This window comes from Mytilus edulis, chromosome 3 (genome assembly GCF_963676685.1).
Source record: "Mytilus edulis chromosome 3, xbMytEdul2.2, whole genome shotgun sequence".
Classification (NCBI taxonomy): domain Eukaryota; kingdom Metazoa; phylum Mollusca; class Bivalvia; order Mytilida; family Mytilidae; genus Mytilus; species Mytilus edulis.
The window spans coordinates 49,865,967-49,888,624 of NC_092346.1; the positions used below are offsets into that span (position 1 = coordinate 49,865,967).

The following is a 22,658-nucleotide window of genomic DNA, read 5'->3' on the forward strand; positions in this document are numbered from 1 at the left end:
TATCAAGGTTTGATGATTGCTATAATCAATTCCAGTTCAAGGTACAAATAAGAGTGTACAGGCTGAGGAATAGAAAATTGACATATGAACCATGTAAGTGATGTCAATCAAAGTCAGACTAACATGGACACCTTATATTCATTCTATACACCAAATATAGTTGAACTCTTTTAGTATCTTAGAGACAGATGTAACCACAAATTCTCAATGTTGACCATTGAACTATGAAATTGAGGTCAAGGTCAGTTGAACCCTGCTAGACTGAAAGGTACATCTTACAATAAATTTTCATTATGAAGTGGAGCTCATATTGTCTGAGAAATGGATCTATTTACCAAAAATTTACCTTGCTCATAGAAATGAGGTCGAGGTAATGTAAATTCTGTCTACTAGTATTAGAAATGTAAACATATGTTAGATATAATTATCCAAAGATTTTTATCCTTAAGGGTTGTAGGGCACTCCAGAAAGACAGAAACTTCTCTAGTCAGTCGTGGTACATTTGAATGCAGATACAGTAAAGGAAATGTTTTTAGATTTTTGTTGAGCATGCAACATTTTGTCGTGGAAGCAAGACAGCAATTTTGTGATTATATCTGTTTCTCAGATACCATAAGAGAGTCAATTTAAATTTCATGTATAGAATGATTTTAATTTTTACATGTCTGTCTGACAATGGCTCTTTAAGTCAGTAGAGTTCTTCAGAGCTCATGTTTACTGTGTTAATTTGTACATATCGTGCCCGACTTCAAATTAAATTTACCAACTTACTTACTTTAGAAATCCTACATTCTGTCATTGGCCTTTTAACGATTATAGACAGTCTCCAGAGTACAATTTTCAAAATTCCTTCTTCATTTTTCTATATTTTACTAATAAATGAACTTCAGTTTAATTTGGCAGTTAACATTTCGATGCTGTCTCAGGTTCAAGATGTTAGACATCTATAATTTTTCAAACCTAGATTTTTATGAACATCAGCAGAAGATTTTTTATAATTAAGATGTTTGATTGTTGGTGTTTAATGCCACTTTCAGCACAACTGACTATACTGTGGCTGTAAGTTTGTATTGGTGGAGGAAGCAAGAAAACAGAGAATCCTAGTCAATATAAAGATTGGATTCAAAGTCAGACCTTCATTGAATACTATAAAACTTGGACAGAAGCTTCCCCAAGATCAACAAATAGCATTTGTAAAAATAAATTATGTTTGTTACTGATCAAAAGACTTCTTTTTTACCTGTTAACATAAGGCATTTACACTGATAGCAGCAATCACAGACAAGACACAACAACATGTTAAAATTTTCTTTGTGTCTTAGTTTTATGACATATGGTATAGACATATGAAAAATGGAAGGTTTGTGAACACATTAAACAAGTTTAACTTAATCACATGTTGTGCCTTGCACAAGTCAGGAGGTCAGGAGCCTTTTATACAATGTTTGGTTGTCTGTCATACAGTTTTTCCTTTATTGTTTTGTTATTAATCACAGTGTTGGTTATATTATTTGCTCAATTTTGAGGGTTGTATGGTTACTTTATAGTTGCTTATAAAATCTACAAAATTTTGGACTCTATTGGATAATTGTCTCATTGTTTATTATGCCACATTTCCTTATTTCATACACGGTGAACCAGGTATGTGTTGATGCTAATGTTTGTCTTTGTTTGTATATTTATTTTTTGAGAAGTTTCGATTTCTTATCTTTGTTAAATGCAGCCATTATCTATGACTGACCAGTGTTAGCATATTGACATAGCTTGTTTGGATTTATCAAGAGGAGATAATAGAAGAAAATGCTTGAGTATTAGATACACTTGAGAATTCAAATGGAATAATTAGAACACAAAATAAAAAAAAGAAGAATTTATTCAGCAACATGAATTTATTGACTAGAATACATTGAAAATTGACTGTAAAACAAAATAAATCCCTTTTTTCCACCCTTTTACCCTGAATTGCAAGAATCTACAATGAAATTAAATTGTATAAAACAAATACATTATTTTTATTATTAATAAATTTAATCTAAATAATTTTTGAAAATTCTTATGTTATTGATATTCAGTTGCTTTTTTCTAACTTTAGCAGAATGAAATAAAATGTTTTGTCCTGCACTGTCATGACTTTCACATAAAACAAACAACGAACATTATCAGAAATATGATATAATAAAAGAAAATGTTCATATATGAAGTATAATATTAATGTAACATTACAGGCAACAGAAATATTCTGCCATAAATTCTTATGTCACATAAGACTGTATATTATTATGAACTACACACATTAATTTCCTCATTGGCCTCTAATTATTAAAATAATCAATAATGTACTTAGATTTGAATAAAATACAACCGATGTATAAAAAATTCATAAAAATAAGACCATAAAAAATATTTCGTTGGTTTTCATTAAATATCAATACCGGCTTATTGTATAATTTATATAATTTTGTTCGGAGGCCTATAACTGTTGCTACTTTCTGGACAGAAGCCGGGTCTTCGGTCCACTTTACTTATAGTGGCTCATCTCTCATTTTTTTAATCTAAATATCTAAATAGCTGATTTGATAACAATGACAACACTAAATTATATAAGAAATTTCTTAGTTGAAAAATAGTTTTCCCTTTACCTTTTCAAACACTAATCTTAATTTATATTCCATTAATGTTTCAGAAATAAGAATTTATTACCGGTACTATTTTCAAATAAAAATGGATCATATTTTTGAAACCATGATCACTTATAAAGTATATCTGGCAAAATCCTTATTTTGTCTTTTTTTGGCACATATGTTCTGGCATATAATTAAAGAGCAAAAAAAACATGCATTATGTAAAATGTGAAGACATATAGTTTGTTGTTACTTCAAAAACTTATAATAACAACAAATATAAACATGACAATAATATATACAAAAAAAAAAGAAAAAAAGAAGATTTCTATTAATAGCTATCTACAGATCTAAATAACGAGACAAATTTGAGTATTCATATTCAAATTGGCAGTGAGAAAGAACATTTTATACATCACAGAAATAAAATAACATTTGAGCATATCAAACTATATTGAACTATTATTTGCAGCATAATTTCAACGTTGAAATAGTAAGGCACATATGGTTATTGCCATTCATACATAAAACTATTTCTCCAATCACTCACATATTTAGCCATCATTAATTAATTGTTCACTTAGAAAGACATATTAAACATTTTTGACACAAACTTGACATCTACTGACACGTGTACGGAGATTTCCAGCTTTAAGAGTTGCTGGTATTGGACTAGCAAATTGTGAATTTTGATCTATTGTTGTGAGCCAGAAACTGTATTTGTTTGCGTAAAAGTGACAGTTTCCACCATCACCGTTACACTCTATAAATGGAGTAGCTCTGAAATCTTCTAGACAACTGCCAGGGCTGGACAATGACTGACCACCTCCGCTTGGTCCTGCTCCAGTGTGCTGCAAATTTAAAAAACAAACATGTCAATTACATTTGAAAGTCATAATAAGGTAAATAATAAACAAAGAAGTGCATGGTGTTCCTATAAATCACTGTGCTTGTCCATCCTTTTTACCGATTTCAATACCGGATTAGAAATTTTACAATTAGAAATGTACTGTTGTAACATCAAAACTTTATCTAACCAAAAATCAGAAATTATATAGTTTACAAAATAAAAAGGTTGTCATATTGGAATTATATTCAATTTATTGTAATCTCATTTCTCCTTTATTTATAATAATCTATTGTTAAAATTTTTACAATGGAAATCTGTCTTATCAGAATTATATCATACTTTTTTGCCATAATTCTTCCCCTCAAAGTTAGCCAGTCTTTAAATTTAAAAGCAGTAAACTTACCATAGCAAAACTGTATCCAATCCACATTCCTGACCAACCAATGGGACACTCTGGAATCTGTAATGTTTGACTGTGAACAGCAATTACATTAGCTGGGGCATCACATACCACACATCTACTGATGTAACGAGAGATATCGTTATCTGTCACAGGCATCATGGGTAATGGTGCATTTGTAGCCAACCAATAAGATTTATCATTTCTGTTGGCATAGTTACAAACATTGTTTGTATTACAGAAGAGGAATGGCATAGTGCTGAATCTCTGGAGACAGGAACCGGCCATACCTAAAATATCAATGGTCAAATTCATTATTAAAATCAGAAATTAATTCTATAATACCTATGGTAAGATCATATGTTTTCATATGTCATATGAATTCATACTATGCAACCTTTCTGAATGCATTCTTAATCATACCACATCTTATATCTATTAACATGAGACAAGGATAATTGTTTAAGAAATCTTCATTAACCATTAACTTCATTTTCATTTAATTTTAAAAAACAACTATCTGACCATATGCCTTGTTTCAGTTTTTTTTTTAATCTATTAACTATAACCTTTCTATAAGCATTGTTTTTATTTTATTTTGATGTTTTCAATCATAGGATCTGTTTTTAGTAAATCTACCTTTTAGGATACCAAACAACAGAAATAAACACATGATTTTCTTTGTTTAACTTTCTGACAGAAATTTACCTAAATCTTGATGCTGAGATCTTTCATTTCCTTCAATGTACAATAAACTGTATCCCTCCCATATTTTGGTAAGTCTTTCTGGACAAACTGGAATATCTTGACTCTGACTGTGACGTACTAACAGGAAACCAGAGGGTGGAGTGTTGCCTGGCAACCCTGAACGTCCAGGTTCTCCCTCTAATCCACGAGCACCTTAAATTGAAAATTAAAAACATTACTTAAAATCCTGTAAATTCAGAAATAATCGCGCTGTTCTTATTATTGCCAAAAATGCGAAAGAGTTGTAAACGCAATAATTTAAACTCACATTTTGAAATATCTTATATGAATAAATCAGGATTTTTCTCAAATTCGTAAAAATTAAAATCGCATTTAAGTCTAAAATGACAAAATCACATTAATAAATGCACTCAATAATTTCTGAATTTACAGTAGTTCTAATCAAGGAACAACTTGAGGACAGCCAGAATAACTGACAGATAAATGAAGTTGCAGCATTAAAGGGTTATTCTTATAGGGTTTCAGACCAAATCCCGTAACATCACTTTTATTTGTAAGTTTCCATTTTCATGGTTTGTGCAAGCATGCATGATTTGTGGGTTTTTAATTTATTGATTAAGATGAACAAATTCCTAATCAATGAAAATAAATATTCCTTTTGGTATTAAAATGTACCTCATAAACAATAGATGTATGCAAATTCCTCCACCTTTACATAATATCACACAAATTCCCATTAACTTTGACATCACAATTTGTAAAACATGATGTCATAATTAAAAATTAAAAAAGTGAGAGCCGTGGTGTAGTGGTTAGTGCATCGGACTATTAACACAAAGGTTTCTGGTTCGATTCCCGTTGCGGGATGAAAATTTCAGGGACTGAATTTTTGGCTCTCCCTTGACACCATTTGCAAGTATGGTCTTGAGGAAATGATGATAGTCCGTCAGAAAGGGACGATAAATGGCTTACCCGTGTTAAGAGAGAGCAATATCTCTTGCACGTAAAAGACACCCTTGTAGATTTCGAAAAAGAGTAGGCTAATGCCGATACAAGGCAGCACTTGCACCCGCAAAGTGGAAAGGGATTAATATATTAAGTTGCAAAACTTGTTTCCCAATCCACTATAAATAAATATGTTTAAACTAATTAAAAATTTATTGCTGCTTGACATCAAAAGGTTATTCAGAGACAAAATTCAGCTAAATACCAAAAGTGTAAATAAGTTTATTGAAACTTACCTGGAAGTCCATCCTGACCAGGAGTACCAGGGAACCCACGCTGTCCTATTTCACCTTTCATACCAGGTAAACCATCCAATCCATGAGCTCCTTTAACACCAGCAAATCCAGGTGGTCCTTAATAGGAAATATAAAAATATTAAAATCACAAGCAGACAAAGGAAATTGAACAGGACCAATATTATATATATTATTATTCATTTTAGTACATGTAGTAATAATTTGACCAAAACATCCTTCAATTCTTCTTCTTTCTATACTGTGCAGGGCTCCTCAGGAGCATTATCGCAAACCATATTAAACACATAACTTCAGTTTAATAATAACACAAGTCTAATCCCCATGACTGTTTATCTGAAAATGAACCCTTAGGAGAGAAAGGATTATTTTTCTTTTTATAAACTGACAACTAATACAACATGAAAATAAGAATTTTCTCTAAGAAAGGCGAAACTTTTACAATCATATCATTATTTTTTAATACTGACTGCATGAGCTGATCCTAGTAGGCTCAAAAGTTTGTTATCCTTGCTTATAAAGTTATTATCAAAAATAGTCCAATTAATTATGACGTCTTGAAAGGCTATTCTATTTTTTTGCTTTGATGTCTAGCAAGGCGTCAAAGCATCAAAATAAAATAGCCTTGCAATACGTCCTAATTATTTGGACTATATGAAAAACAGATATTCCAGTATTTTATAAATGTTACCTCTGAGTCCAATTTCTCCTTTCTGTCCATCTAGACCAGGGAATCCTCTCAATCCGGGTATTCCGGGTTCTCCTTTAGGACCTGGAGGTAATAGTGCGTTATTTATAACACCTGGTAGACCTCTGTCTCCCTTATCTCCAGGTAAGCCACTCAATCCTTCAAAGAAAATAATGCATAGAATGAGTTTGATGTGTGAGCTTTTGATTTTGCCACTTGTTTAGGGACTTTCTGTTTTGTCAATTTTGCTCTGAGTTAGGTATTTTTGTTAGTTAACTTTTTTTATGTAAATAGAAACTAATATCAACAAGAGTGCACACACTGAAATGTCTCCCCTTCTTTACTAATCATTGATATTATGTTGATAGTCCTAGATATTAAGCTTTATTACAACTGTCACATAAACTCAACATTAACCAAGAAAACTTAAAACATTGATCAATGAACCATGAAAAAGGGTCAAAGGTCAGATGAACCATGCCAGCCAGACATGTACAGCTAACAATTCTTCCATACAACAAATATGGTTGACCTATTGCTTATAAATTAAGAAAAACAGACCAAAACACAAATACTTTACACTTAGCAATGAACCGTGAAAATGAGGTCAAGGTCAAATAAAACCTGCGCGACAGACATATAGATCATAAAATATTGCCATACACTAAATATAGTTGACCCATTGCAATTAGTATTAGAAAAAAAAGACCAAAACTCAAAAATTTAACCTTGACTACTAAACCATGAAAATGAGGTCAAGGTCAGGTGACACCTGTCAGCTAGACATGTACACCTTACAATCATTCCATACACCAAATATAGTAGACCTATTGCATATAGTATAAGAAAAACAGATCAAAACACAAAAACTTAACTATAACCACTGCACCATGAAAATGAGGTCAAGGTCAGATGACACCTGTCAGTTAGACATGTACACCTTACAGTCCTTCCATACACCCCCCGAAAATATATTAGACCTATTGCTTATGGTATCTGAGATATGGACTTGATCACCAAAACTTAACCTTGTTCACTGATCCATGAAATGAGGTCTAGGTCAAGTGAAAACTGTCTGACAGGCATGAGGAACTTGCAAGGTACGCACATACCAAATATAGTTATCCTATTACTTAAAATAAGAGAGAATTTAACATTACAAAAAATCTTAACTTCTATTTCAAGTAGTCACTGAACCATGAAAATGAGGTCAAGGACATTGAACATGTAACTGATGGAAACTTCGTAACATGAGGCATCTATATACAAAGTGTGAAGCATCCAGGTCTTCCACCTTCTAAAATGTATAGCTTATAAGAAGTTAGCTAATGCCGCCGACGCTGGATCACTATCCCTATGTCGAGCTTTCTGCAACAAAAGACTCTCACACCGCTAAAGAAAGGTGAAAATAGCACAAAATTAGAAAACTAATTCTCTAATTTCAATCTTTCCAATTTTACCATTTTCTCCAGGAAGTCCATCAAATCCATCTCGTCCACTTTCTCCTTTAGGTCCAGGATTTCCAGGCAATCCATCCAAACCGGACTGTCCCTTTTGACCTTTAGATCCAAAGCCACCGGGAATACCAGGTTCACCTGTATAGGGAAAGTAATTCAAATATAATATACACATTTTGTTTTATACTTTCTGTTTGATTAAAACTGTTTCTATTCTATATCTCATCATTAGATTCTGACATCAATTTTAGTAAATTTTTTCTTTAGTAATCATACATTTTTACATCTGTTTGTTTTTTTACCAGCTGAATGTCAGGGTGCCTAAATAGTCTGATGTCAAAACACTTTTCCAATTGGTACTAATAATTATTTTCGAAATGAATGTTATATTCAATATCAAACTTCCTTTTCTTATTAACTCATCATTCAAGATCTCACTCAACTTTATAAAATGATAAACTGAAATGAATTTTGTTTGTTAACAGATTTTAAGTATGTATTTCTCTTTAAAAATACAAAATGAAAGAAACTAATAATAACAAATCATAGTCCAAATAGGATTATTTACAAACAAATAATTTCAAATGAAGGAAAGTTCTCCTAGATTTATTTTTTCCAAGGAATATACTGTTAATTCAGAAATTATTGCATGCATTTATTATTGCGTCCATTAACTATTGCGATTTTGGCATTTTAGATTGAAATGCGATTTTAATTTTTGCTATATTGAGAAAAATCCTATATAATTTAAATCAAAAATATCAAAATTCAAGTTTGAATTATTGCGATTATAACCCTGTCACATTTTTTACAATTATAAAAAAATCGTAATAATTTCTGAATATACAGTATCATGTATGGATATCAAACTCACCTTTACGGCCATCCAATCCATTGTTACCCTGAGGACCAGGTAAACCATTGAGACCTCTATCTCCTGATTCTCCTTTACGACCATTCACCCCAGGTAATCCATCATTACCAGATTCTCCACGGAGACCAGCACTACCTAAAATAGCAAGTAAATAAAAATATAAACAGTGATAAATGGGAACATGATTTTTGTTGTCTCCTTGACATTTTACAAATTGTGACATTTAAAATTTAATTTTTTTTCATCCTCTTCTTGCACCTCAATAATTTTAACAAAAAAACATTAAACTATAGATAAATAAATATATGTAATGTAGTGATACATACCTGGTAATCCATCCAATCCTCGTGATCCTTTCTGTCCAATTCCTTCAAGTCCAGGATTTCCTGTTTCACCCTTAGCACCTGGGAATCCATCCCGACCAGGGAAACCTAAAAAAAAATGTTACATTTATTTGATGTAAAACAATAGAGGCCAGATATCAATTTTTACAACACATTTAATTTTATTTACAAAGTTCTTTAAAAGTAAGTAAGTAACACAAGTACTTCTAAATAGACTATGGATACACATTTTTAACATAGAGAAGCAGTATAATAGATTAAGTCAGAAATGGTGTCCTAAAGAAAGTCATTGAGTTTGATGTTTCTGACTGGTTATGAAGTCATTATGAAGTTGCAGATTCAACAATGTAATCTAAGAGAATATAAACAGAATTTCTGAAACTGAAAAACAGCAAAAGCAATTTTGATTGTTAGAAATTCTAAATTTTACTCCCACTACCAGACACAACACTTTTGGTGTACTATTGAGGTTCGTTCAGATAAGTTATGAACCAGCCAAAGTTTGAATTAGAAAAAAAACTTATAATATTTAGGCCCTTGTAAATTATATACTTACCAACATCTCCTTTCATTCCTGGTAAACCATCTAATCCAGAACGGCCTGGTAGACCTGGTTCCCCTTTGCTTCCCTCTGATGTTCTTCCTGGCTCTCCCTTACTTCCATCTCTTCCATTGAAACCTGTTCAAACAAATACATTGTTATTGAAATTAAATTTCCAAAAATATGAAAGTATCAAATTGTTCATGAAATAAAGTATGTATATAACAACATCTTCAATAGCACACTCAATATGAAGAGAATAAGAATACCAGTTTTTGTTATTCAAGATAAATTCAGCTTCTGTTTGAAAGGGGGTATAGTTTTATTATCTAAAACAACTTGACATCATTGAAATGGAAGCCATCTCTGTGCGCCCCACTGAGAATAACTTGGGGTAAAAAATTTGTACCATTACCATATGATATGGGATTGTCAATTGAAACAAAGTCTTTAACCTTGACCTTTGCCCTAGGGAGAGGGTGTTGTAAAAACATTATGACACACCCTCTGGTGTGGGTTAATATCTACTTCAAGTATAAAGTATGAGAATATAATGGTTCTCTATATAATGAGCGTACACAATTTGTTGTAGATGGACAGACTGATCACTATAGGGTGACACGCTATTCTGTGATTATATAAAAGAAAGACATATCAGTAATTTATAAATAATCTGACTTTACCTCTTTCTCCTTTAGGTCCAGGTAATCCTGGTTGTCCATTAGGTCCTGGGAATCCAGGATTTCCTTTCTCTCCTAATTAAAAAAGATATATATATATATATTAGTATATAAAAAAAAATACATTCATATGAGAGAGAAAACCAAAAAACTTCAAGTTAAATGAGGGGGGGGGGGGGGAGTAGGACCTTTATCGGGACTCCGGGATCGGGTATTTTTAAGCTCGGGATTTCGGGATTGACCCTTTCGGGATCTGGGAATCCTTTTTTTCGGATTTCGGGATGTCGGGATTTGCTTTATTTAAATTCGGGACCTCAGAATTTCGTTTTTTTAAGTCCGGGATTTCGGGATCAAGACCCCTCCTATCCCCCCTCTTAAATACATTAGCCAGTTAACAGGAAATAAATAATGCATTCATGGTTTTTTTTGTTTTTTTTTATGAAATGTTATGTAAAGTAAGAACAAAACTTTGAAAATTTAAAGCCAATGTGATTTTGGTAATTAATTATTGATTTCATTACCTTATAGGTATAGAATTACTCATTTGGGCCAAGTCAGCATGAACATATAAGAAGATACGTCAAATTTCAAACAAAATTTTAAAAAGGATAGAAAAAGAAATTTATGATGTAAAGAAATGTACATACCTGAAACACCTGGGAGTCCATTGTTACCAGGGTTACCTTTAGGTCCAGGTAGACCATCAAATCCAGGTAATCCACCATCTCCTTTCATTCCAGGAAGTCCAGGTTCTCCTACAACACAGTCAAAATTATTGGTCTCAATTGGTCATTTGTTTATTAAGTTTTATTTTAGTGTAACATGATTTTTGTTAGTGTGTATTTCCTGCTAACTTGTATGCCAGACTGATGATCAAACACTGTGGTAGTGTATATTTGCTATAACAAGGCAATTTCATTTAATAAATATCCAAACGTTGATTCTGATCAATTACAGTTAACCAACATAGTTTGCCAAAGGACACACATCAGGATCATATAGGTCATCTAAATCAGATCTTACTGTGGATTCATTTAGCTCATCTAAATCAGATCTTACTGTGGATTCATATAGCTCATCTAAATCAGATCTTACTGTGGGATCATATAGCTATTCTAAATCAGATCTTACTGTGGATTCATATAGGTCATCTTAATCAGATTTTACTGTGGATTCATATAGCTCATCTAAATCAGATCTTACTGTGGGATCATATAGCTATTCTAAATCAGATCTTACTGTGGATTCATTTATTTTCTTGGGGGTCAATTTTCGTAAATCTGGGATAATATATTTTTTCCTGGATATTTGAATTTGTGGTTTTGCCACAGTCTGCAAACAAGCTTACAGAAAATTTGTATTTGGTTAAACATTCAATTCGCCAATTTAGAATCTAATGCATTCTGGGTAATATTTTTAAAAGCATAATTGCTTTAGAATGTTATGAACAATGGGAATCCATCCAATGGTATAACGTTATTTTCATTTTGGAGTACGAACAATTAGATTACCCATAGTCCTTTAGATGAGGGTGGTAAAGGGGGATGCTTGCACGAAAAAAACGTGAAATAAGACATAATTTCACGTTGAACGTGAAATAAGACATAATTTCACGTTGAACGTGAAATAATTTATGTAATGAACGTTGCACGAAAAATAATTACTTTTATTTGAACCTTTTGTGACTGAGTCACTGTCTTCTTGTATATTTAACTCTTTGTTTTACTTGATATTCCCGATTTAGTATACACATTTATGATATATGGTTTACGGCTTTTAAAAAAGTATTTCTTGACGATCCCTGCCAAGTGTTTGAATTTTATTTGAAAAATACCGAGCACACAAAATAAGACTGAAAATCACGATGCATGTAAAATTGAATAAGCAGAACACGTTGAACGAGTTACCCGTCTTGCACGACTGAATGTTAAATAAAAAAGTAAAAACACGTTGAAGTTGAACGTGAAATAAAAAACGGCGATCACGTTGCACAATTGCAACAATTGACTTACCATCTCTTCCAGGTAAGCCAGATGGTCCATTCTCTCCTCTGGGTCCATCTAAACCAGGGGATCCATTAAGTCCTGGTGGTCCACTTTCTCCTTTGTTACCTGCTCTACCTCCTTGTCCAGGGAATCCAGAATCTCCCTTTGGTCCTCCAACACCTGGTAAGCCATCCAAACCTGATTCACCTACAAACAGAAAATATATCACATAAAATCATTTCAATGCAATGTTTATGAAACCTACTATGGTGATTTGCTTTTAAACTCAGCCAAGATATACTCAACAGATCCACCCCGTGAAATAATAGGGTGGTAAAGGGTTATTTTTGTGCAACATGTTTTGCCATTTTTATTTCACATGCAACTGTGATAAAGGTTCGTTATTCACTGTGTTTCGTAAAATCGGTAAAAAGATAAAAGTGCTAGAAATTTTTAATTGTATGTTCATCATGAAAGGTAATTTTATTTTGTGTTCTTCCGTGCAAATACCCACCCTTTTAAAGATTTTTTTATTCTAAGTAGTTAGACTACAAACATTTACCTACAAATGAATAGCAGGTTTATTATACCGAGAATCATATTTTTTCTGACTAAGGTATCTAAAGGGTGCCATGAAACAAAATTATTTTAAATCAACAGGAAAAATGGAAGCCAGTATTTATTATATAAAGAATGGAATATCAATTGATCAAGAATTGCTTATAAATTTGTTTGTTGATGAACTTTTGTATGATTGAATTCATCTAATTTTAAAATATACTATTTTGCAAATGGATTTTTCTTTTTTTACAAAATCTATTTCTGTAACTACCTTTCATTCCAGGGAGTCCATCTTGACCTGGTCCTCCAGGACGACCTGCATCTCCTCTTGGACCCTGTAAGATGAAAAATATTTATTCAAATATCAGAACTTGTTTTCAAAGGAAAAAAAAAACAAAAACAAATATCAACAAAACTGAAAACAAATATTTTTGCAGCACCTCTTACATAATTTGAAGTTCATTCTGATTTATTGGAACAGATTGTCCAAGAACATATACCCCATTGTTTATAATAACTTATCATCTTTTCACATGAGGGTTAGATCAAGGTTCTTTCATAAAAAATTATCATAAAAAAAACAATTAAAATATTTATTGATAGGAAATAGAATGTTTTTACACATATAAAATTAAAGCTTATTGTTATGTCTACAGCAGAGATCTTTTTCTTTTTGTTCAAAATACAACAGACTTTGAGAGGGAATTTTGTATTGCCTATAGGCCAGTTACGGGATATGGTTTTCAGACGAATCTGTCATGTGACCAAAATGTATGCATAGAAATTTCCAACACATGTTGAGCAAACGGGTGAAAAAGTTTAATGTTATACTGCACAAAATATTTGGGAAATTAAATTCTAAAAGGATGGTTATCCTCCCTCAGTTAAACGGCAATCACGATTATGTACTTACAGAACATTAAATATTTCTATACTACCATACAGAATGACGATTATGAAAGGGCTGGAAACTTTTAATAGAGCAGGGATACAGGCGCGCCTTCTATCTGGTTAATGACGTCATAAAGGCGTGTGAAATTGACGATCTTTTTCAGTGAAAGACATGATTCCAGAAATGACCTATTGGCAGGCTTTATCCTGGGGCTGTTGTCCAACTCCTTAAATTATATTTCTGAACTTCTATAGTCATATCATTTTCTTACCCGTTCTCCCTTCATACCAGGGAAACCTGGTACACCTTCATCTCCCTTGGCTCCAAATGGTCCCCTGCCTCCTGGTAGACCCTCTCTGCCTGGCTCTCCAGAAATACCAGCCTCACCTGGGATACCAACTCCTGGAAGTCCATTATCTCCCCTGTTTCCATCTAAACCTGGTAAGCCTGCATGTTTAAAATATATTTGTCATTATATGGTATAAAATATTCCAAAAACCTACTAAATAATGATGATTATGATGATAGTTCTAGTAATAATAAAGAGCTGTGCCTTGAAGGCATGATACGCCTTTCATCGTCGTATAATACAAAATAATTTTTCAGTCTGTACAGTTCTCATATAAATCTTCTAGAAAGTGTATTTCATAATAAAACATTTCATTTCTACAGTCTCCTCATTGTTACAGTATTATAAACACCGTACAAAAATCAGTTTTTAATTGTTCAAAATAAGGAAGTTAAGAATGGCTCTTCCATTTAAGCAATTAATATAAATATCTGAAATCAAGTTTGTATTCAGTGTGTAAATCATATAAAAGATACTGACCATCTCTGCCTGGTTCCCCACTGATTCCACGTTGTCCTGGCAATCCCGATTCTCCCTTTGGTCCTGGTAATCCATCTACTCCTGGACGACCTTCAAATCCTGGTAGTCCATCCAAACCTCTATCTCCCTTACCACCTGAAGAAATTAATAAATTATTATAAATTAATTTGTTTATATTGAAGCTTTCAGAAATATTCAGATAAATAAGATTATTTTGCTTGTCAATTTTTCACTTTGAAAAAAAACATTTTTTATCCTGATATTCTTGAAAAGTGGAAAGAATAGAGTTATAGTTGACTTAAAGTTAGGCAAAATTGTGAGAGTTGAAACAGAATTTCCTATTATTTAAAAGTAATTCCTGACATTTGTTCTAAGCTAAGATTACAAGCTTGAAGTATGCCATCCACACTGGTTGTCATAGGGGTTTAGATGTCTTGATTTTTACTGATTTTTTTGGCTGCATTTCATTTACATATACCTTGTTCCTCCTTTTTTACAAAATTTAAATGGCCATACAAATATTTGAACCTGACATTTTGTTCTACAAATGGATTGCTAACCTGACAATCCTGGGAGACCTGCTGTTCCTGGTACACCATTGAGTCCTCTGTCACCTTTACCACCCTTCAAACCAGGTAATCCAGGTAAACCATCACGTCCAGGTTCTCCTGGGAATCCAAATACACCAGCATCACCTTTAGCTCCTGAAAATAAAATGGTAAAAATTTATCACACACGAAATTCATATCATTACAGTGTTGGTACTTAAAAAAATGAAAAATACAAAGACTAGACTAAATGAAAGAAACATTCTGTAAAACAAATCTGTGTGCCGATATGTCCAAAAATTATCACTTCATAAAAAAAAACAAGAAATTTGCTGATCTGTCATTTTTTAATCCAGATGTGTTCAGACAAAACATAAAGAGATTATGAGCACTGACCTGGTAGTCCATCTTGCCCTGGTAATCCTGGAGGACCCTGTGGTCCATCTAATCCTGGTAATCCTGGTCTGCCACTTGATCCAGCCTCTCCTGGGATTCCTGGTTCACCATCAATACCTCTAACACCTGGTAAACCAGGCTCTCCCTTAGAAGCAAGGTCACCAGGTAATCCAGGTAAGCCATCTGCACCGGTACGTCCAGGTTCTCCAGGTATTCCGTTTCTTCCACTCTCTCCCTTACCACCTGGCTGTCCAGGAATTCCAGATAATCCCGATGGTCCAGGTTCTCCCTTCATACCAGGTAATCCATCCAATCCAGGTACACCTTAAATAAATATCAACATATATATATGTGTGTACAAGCTTCATCTTCTTATTTTTGTATTTCAACTTTTAATATAATGTGGATTCATTTATTTTCATGGGTACCAGTTTTTAATGGATTGAGGAATCTTGCATTTTGGTGGATATTTGATTTCCTGGTTTTGCTAATGTCTCAATTCAAGCCTATCCTATATAGAATTTGTAATTTGTTGAACATTTAAATTTGTTATTCACCAATACATAATAATGAATCCACAGTATCAGACGATTGACAGTAACAGTTAAAAAAAAGTTTCTTTCTTAGGAAAATTAAAAGAAGGGATAGGGTGTATTAATTCCTTATATAAAGTTCCTTCAGAAATTTACAAAAGCTAAATCTAAGGGACTGTCCAGTAATTGCTGTTCTCTAGTTCTTTCTCTTTCTGTCTTAGGATTCATCAAGTTTTGCTAAATAAAATGGAATTTTGTTTTTTTTTAACAGTAGATTTTCTTTGTCTCCATCTTCCCTTAAACTTACCATTGGATACTGCCAAACTTAGTCTATCTTACCCTGCCTTGCCCTCACACTTACCATCTTGTCCAGGACGACCTGATGGTCCCCTTTCTCCAGATAATCCATCCAACCCTCTTTCTCCCTTGGCTCCTTCTAACACAGTACCAGGTAAACCAGGCAAACCACCATCACCTACAATCAAACAACTTTATTTTATAACTTTGTAAAAAACATGTATACATAAAGTATTGAATGCATATGTATAGGTCTCTTAAAAAGAGAAAATTTATCAAACATTTTCTCAGAAAAATATACAATTTTTCCTTCTGTTTCAGCCAGTTACAATGTTTCTCTGCATCAGGTAAATTACTTATTTCAGTATGCTATAAATATTGTTTCAACTTACAAGTGAAAGAAAAAAGTATAGGCATTAATGGGATCAAAGGCGGATCACATCTATGCAATACATTGTGTGTACTTACAAAAAAGCAAGTAGAGAAAATGGCTAAAATATAGCTTTTCATTCTATATCAATAGGGACCTGACTGCACATTGTTTGATCTTTGACCCCCTAACATCTAGTTTTTTTTTAATGATTTTAACCATATATAATATGAGAGTTAAAGGAAGACAAAAGTTTTTATGCTGACCTTTCATTCCTGGGAAGCCATCACGTCCTTGTTCTCCTTTGAGTCCATTAAGTCCTGGTCCTCCAGGGAGTCCTGAGGTTCCTTTGTCCCCTCTAGGTCCAGGAAGTCCTGTACACAAAATATCAAATGTTGTGTTATGAGGAAAAGCAAGACACCATCATTTTATCAAGTACTTGTAATACTCTGTAGTGGTTCTTATCTTTATAACATTCTTAGATATTAAAGTAAAAAAAAACCAACTATGAATCACAAAAATACAGAATCATGAAAAAGATGATAGAACTCCTAATATAGTTTCTTGTTTGGGATTCAATATCCATTTTATACTCTTTGTTCTTTTTAAAAAATGATCATGATTTTTTTTTAAATTTAGTCATTGAAAAAAAGGGAAGATTCCTGAAAAAGTTTCAATGCAAACAAAAATGATTAACCAACTAAGCCATATACCTCTTGGTCCGGGAAGTCCTGGTAGTCCATCTTCACCACGGGGTCCAGATTCTCCTGGTCTGCCATTTATACCTGGTAGTCCGTCCAAACCTACAACAGATTGGTTATTAGCAAATAATTCATAAGACACAGCATTTTGAGTCTACCTGAATTTTAAGTTCTTTGGCAAATGAATAACTCTTAGTTTATCAAGATTGTTATATTTTTTAATTTTTCAGGTTAATGTTGTGGTAAACGCAACTCTTTGTTTGTTATCTGAATAAAAACACATACACAACATGTTTTTTTTAACATATTATGTCAATTTGAGATTAAGGGAAAAAATCCCTCCAGAAATGATAGAATTGAACCCACAGTAATATAGAAATAGTTATCATGATAACTTTTGTGTGTTTTTTTAATCAAATTAAACAGCAGTTATATAAATTTTGCAATGAAGTCATTTCAGAAGTTTGAGAAACAGTAATAATCATAGAAATAATCCAATTTATCCTACATAATAATAATGATATTGTGGGGTTACCAAGGGGTAATTGCAAATGTTTTTCGAACAGGAAAATACAGATTTAGATATAAATCAATAATGACTCACCATGTTCACCCTTCATTCCAGGTAATCCATCTCTACCTGTGCTACCAGTCAAACCAGGTGCACCTTTGTCACCTTTGTTTCCTTTGATGTCTGCTATATTAACTGGAGTGCTCACACCTAAAATGCCAACATGAGATATTTTTAGTTTTAATGGCAATTATTATGAATGAAGATTATTTAGTTCAATATAATAAATCACTAAAGAGTATTGTTGACTCAAAATACAATTTAATACACCTATTTGGAAATCTGTCCCGCTTGACTCCAGAATCTTCCCACTTGAAATTTTTACGTCATATACAATAATCACTTTTTCATTGTGGCGTCAAATATTTTCTATTATGACAGAGTCTTTGTGTCAGGGCAAAGAAAATAAAGCTTTATCATAATAAAACAATTAAAAAACATTATACATAATGTGTATTTCAGGATAAAAATTAAAAGGTAAAGGGAAAGTCTTGGCTGAATCGAACTGAAAACTGAAGATAATCTTTTGCTTAAAATTAAGATATGTTCAAAAGATAGAGGTAGAAAAGGAGAAGACAACATTAGCAATAAAGAAAAGCTATAAACCTGGTTCTCCCTTCAATCCTGTAAAGCCTGATGTTCCAGGCAGTCCATTAGATCCAGGTTCTCCTCTAATTCCAGGAAGACCTGGGATACCGATTCCAGCATCTCCCTTCTGTCCTGGTTGACCGGGCAGTCCATTGCTACCAGGAAGACCATCTAGTCCTGGACGTCCGCCATCTCCCTAAAGTACAAGGTCGTGTTATATGTTTTTGCATTATAATACATTAATTGCTTTTGATGGTTGCTTTATGCCGCATTATCACAAAGAGGCTATATCGAGTTTAATATTACAATACATGTTTTTGAATAAAGTCAGTTAAAACCAAAAAGACAGTTTTCATCATGGTTTGCCAAGTATGAAAATTGTAAATCATTAATATTACTTATTTAGCCTAGAAACATAAATTAACCCTTTGATGACCATGTGGTTTTTATCTACACCCTACATGACATGTGTTCATGTATAAAATGTGTACCGGTACTCTTGAAAGAATTCAATAGTTATTTAAAAAAGTAAAACCATTATTTCTGGACAAAATGCATGGTTGGAGTGAATGCAGATTTTAACTGTAAACTTCTTGAGATTGAATAATGGGGAACATCAATATCTTACTTTGAAGTTTTGATGAAAACCAATATTTGAGGACCAAATCATATTCATGGTATCCAACCCAAACCCCATATTTCTGGCATTATATTACCTTATCACCCTTAAGTCCTGGGAATCCAGAACTACCAGGTGGTCCTTGGGGTCCTGGTCTTCCTTGGTTACCTTTAGGTCCAGGTAAGCCATCCAATCCTTGACCTCCCTTTTCACCTGTAAGGCAAGTATCATACAGGTGAAATGATTTACACAGAGTTCACATACCTCAGTTTGGGGACTGTACACAGAGACCACAAAAAAATGTTACATCTAAGAAATTTTGAATTCAACTCCAATTAGTTTTTTTAAATACTAACTGGGTCAAAAGTCAGACTCAATATATATATATACACTGTATATAGAATTTGACAAGAAAACATGTGTATGACCGATTATTCATAGTTATACACTTTAAAATACTGTATAGCATGTTATTAGTGTTAGCGGTAAGTAATTAAATTTTTGCTTATTTTTGCAGATAGAAAAAAAAAATGACAAAATAAATTCCGCCAAATTAAAGGTGTACATGCAAAGGTATTGATAAATGGTTTAAATCTGCCAAAATATTTCTTATACCTTATTCAATGAAAATCGTGAAATTTTACAACCACGAAAATAACCCAGTATCAAGGAGAACCAATATATATTGAATTTATTAGGCAGAATCACCTATAATGAATTATTTGGCTCAATACTTAAAATTAATTATCTGTTAACTTAAAAACAACAAAAATTTACAAACTGTATTGCTTTTGAATTAATATAATGAATTAGGTTTTTTAAATAAATTAAACTCTTGCAAAATATTTCAATACCACAGAAACTCGAAAGCAAGCATTTTTATAAGCATTCTATAAGCACTTACAATTTACTTGATAATCAGGAGGAATAAAGGCAGCTTCTCCCTTAAAACCTCTTAATCCATCCAAACCTGGTTGTCCGGGAATACCCTACAGAAAATACAGTGTCATCAGTATATAATTAATCTATTAATTTGCAAAGGAAAATATATTCTAAATCAAACTATAGACATAAGTGAAGGTTAAAGTGAAGAAATAAAGAGTATAAGGCAGATATTAGTGCACTGATGTTGCACACTTCCAATGATGAACTGTCAATTTAACAGTTTACGTCAGATTATATCAAATATTTAATTAACTACACTGTTATTGGACTTAATATGATGAAAACTGCCTATGCAATATAAGGTGTAAACTCGGCCAATACAGAATAACTCGGCCAATATAGATTTTTTTCTGTATTGGCCGAGTTATTCTTTATTGGCAGAGTTGACACAAATACAGAATTTCGGAACGTCACTAGTTTTTATATCGAAAGTCACGATAAACACAAACTGAAAGTAAACAGTTGTTTGGAAGACGCAGTTTTCATTTAGTCATCATAAACATGCTGTAAAGTTCAGTATGGCATATATTTCAGGCTAAAGACGGTCACATTAATTTAAAAAGGATTTTGAAAGCAGACGATTAAATTATTTCAGGTTTGGGGAACGAGTAGATTATCACAAAGTTCATTTCTTGGCGACCTCATAATTTCACAATGGTACAATTATTTCTTTACTTTTGCTTTTTTTTTGGTAAACTTTCATTTATTTTTAAACCCCGAACCAGGCATATGCATTCTATATTTATGCAAATATTCGTTCTTTGGTCATTTGGCTTATGGATAGTTGTATCATTTTCAACTCCTACATTATTTTTTTTAATTTTCTGCATAACAATAAAAAAGTTTCTGCATAACACATGCAATGGCAGTACCTTCCCAATTACTATTTATGTGTTGAGTCTAAATTAAAACTGTAACACTTCATAGTGACTGGAAAGGGTAGAAAAATTCATCAGATGAGAAAATGCTGAAGACACCTGGAAACAGCACCAGATCATTATATATTGCATCTAATAAAAAGAAACTGAGATTTGGATAGTTCCACTTCAAGGTAAAGATATTTATCTCTTGTGAAATGAAATTAAAAAAATATTGTAACACTGTAGTTAATTAATAAAGATACTATTACATGTATTTCTGTATTGGCCTTGTTATTGGTCCGAGGCCAGCTGTATTGGCTTCGGACCAATAACGAGGCCAATACAGAAATACTTACGTAATAATATCATGGTAAAGTTTAATTAATTTTTTTTTAATGTCAATCATTGAATATAGGATGGCCAACTGATTTACTTAGTCTTAAAACGCATTAAAATCTGGATTAGACAAAAAATGTCCAGCTAGGTCAAATATTTTTTTGGAGCCCTGACTTAGAGCCTAGATAAATTTTTGAGACTTAGGAGCCTAGATAAATTTTTAAGCATAAAAATTATAGCAAAGTTTGTTACATACAGGCTCTCCAGGTTGTCCCTGAAATCCTGGCAGTCCATCTAGACCTCTGTCTCCTTTGTTTCCTTGAGGACCAGGGAGTCCAGGCTGGCCATTCCTTCCTGGGACACCATCAACACCATTTAAACCACGCTCTCCTTTCAGTCCAGGGAGACAATCACTGCAAGATCCTCCTCTGTCACCTTAATAACATTAGGATTTAGAACAATTTATAAATCTAAAGATCCAATAAGATGTCTCTAACAGTTGAAGGCATATTTGTCTCTAGTAAATCTGATCAGTGTAATGCCAAAAAAAAAATTATACATGTGTTTCCGCTAACCTAACCTACCCTAATTTTTAGTGCCTACCCTAATACTTTTTATGTCATTTTGGAACAAGCACTGTTAAAGTCAGACTGATTCCCTTGAAGTAACCACCTAAAAAATGTTAGCAAAATAAAAAGATATTGCCTACCTACGTACCCTATTTTTTTACAACTAGTTAGCGGAAACATAAGTCTTATTTTTTTGGCCTAATATCTTAGACGATGTCAATTGTTTTTTGAGTTAGATAATGGAATGTTGATACTAATATCAAATAATAACTTGAAAGGAGTAGGTCCGGTAAGGACTGATTTTGGCCTCAAATTTCAAGTTCATCTGACGAAAAATTTAAGAGACTTTTTAAACACGTATGTGTCTATTTCAGTTGATTCAATCAGTTTAAATGGAAGATTTTAACTGATTTACTCATTAAAAACCCTCCGATTCTAGCTTAAATCTGAAAAATCTATCAAATATGCCAAAAAATGTTACTTTTCAGATGTTTTTTGTCAAAAATGAAAGTGGCCGCATCGGTGTTCATCCTCAACCTTTATATATGTTATGTAATATCATCAAATACAACTTACATTTCAATATTAAGAATGAACACAAATGCGGCCACTTTCATTTAAGACGTAAACCGTCTA

The 22,658-nt window shown here is 32.7% G+C and overlaps 2 protein-coding genes across 2 annotated transcripts in view; one reads left to right on the plus strand and one right to left on the minus strand.

Annotated features, from left to right (window-relative positions):
* Positions 1–1,855: 1,855 nt before the first annotated feature.
* Positions 1,856–22,658, minus strand: part of LOC139514336 (collagen alpha-2(IV) chain-like) — a 54,746-nt gene continuing 33,943 nt past the window's right edge. The window contains exons 16-40 of the mRNA XM_071303434.1: positions 21,710–21,888; positions 20,217–20,301; positions 19,410–19,525; positions 18,712–18,889; positions 18,139–18,255; positions 17,547–17,636; positions 17,100–17,207; positions 16,528–16,641; positions 15,634–15,957; positions 15,250–15,393; positions 14,690–14,824; positions 14,132–14,307; positions 13,240–13,303; positions 12,435–12,614; positions 11,070–11,177; positions 10,426–10,497; positions 9,758–9,880; positions 9,184–9,288; positions 8,858–8,992; positions 7,987–8,121; positions 6,530–6,685; positions 5,821–5,937; positions 4,580–4,771; positions 3,875–4,161; positions 1,856–3,472 (exon numbers count right to left, since the gene is read on the minus strand). Coding sequence (XP_071159535.1) covers positions 3,215–3,472; positions 3,875–4,161; positions 4,580–4,771; positions 5,821–5,937; positions 6,530–6,685; positions 7,987–8,121; positions 8,858–8,992; positions 9,184–9,288; positions 9,758–9,880; positions 10,426–10,497; positions 11,070–11,177; positions 12,435–12,614; positions 13,240–13,303; positions 14,132–14,307; positions 14,690–14,824; positions 15,250–15,393; positions 15,634–15,957; positions 16,528–16,641; positions 17,100–17,207; positions 17,547–17,636; positions 18,139–18,255; positions 18,712–18,889; positions 19,410–19,525; positions 20,217–20,301; positions 21,710–21,888 — 3,698 coding nt within the window. The 3' untranslated portion in view covers positions 1,856–3,214. The remainder of the gene's footprint in view (positions 3,473–3,874; positions 4,162–4,579; positions 4,772–5,820; positions 5,938–6,529; positions 6,686–7,986; positions 8,122–8,857; positions 8,993–9,183; positions 9,289–9,757; positions 9,881–10,425; positions 10,498–11,069; positions 11,178–12,434; positions 12,615–13,239; positions 13,304–14,131; positions 14,308–14,689; positions 14,825–15,249; positions 15,394–15,633; positions 15,958–16,527; positions 16,642–17,099; positions 17,208–17,546; positions 17,637–18,138; positions 18,256–18,711; positions 18,890–19,409; positions 19,526–20,216; positions 20,302–21,709; positions 21,889–22,658) is intronic.
* Positions 11,060–22,658, plus strand: part of LOC139515298 (collagen alpha-1(IV) chain-like) — a 120,478-nt gene continuing 108,879 nt past the window's right edge. Inside the window, exons 1-8 of the mRNA XM_071304866.1 lie at positions 11,060–11,210; positions 12,447–12,590; positions 14,152–14,301; positions 15,718–15,951; positions 16,438–16,617; positions 16,785–16,810; positions 17,765–17,776; positions 18,660–18,828. Coding sequence (XP_071160967.1) covers positions 11,060–11,210; positions 12,447–12,590; positions 14,152–14,301; positions 15,718–15,951; positions 16,438–16,617; positions 16,785–16,810; positions 17,765–17,776; positions 18,660–18,828 — 1,066 coding nt within the window. The remainder of the gene's footprint in view (positions 11,211–12,446; positions 12,591–14,151; positions 14,302–15,717; positions 15,952–16,437; positions 16,618–16,784; positions 16,811–17,764; positions 17,777–18,659; positions 18,829–22,658) is intronic.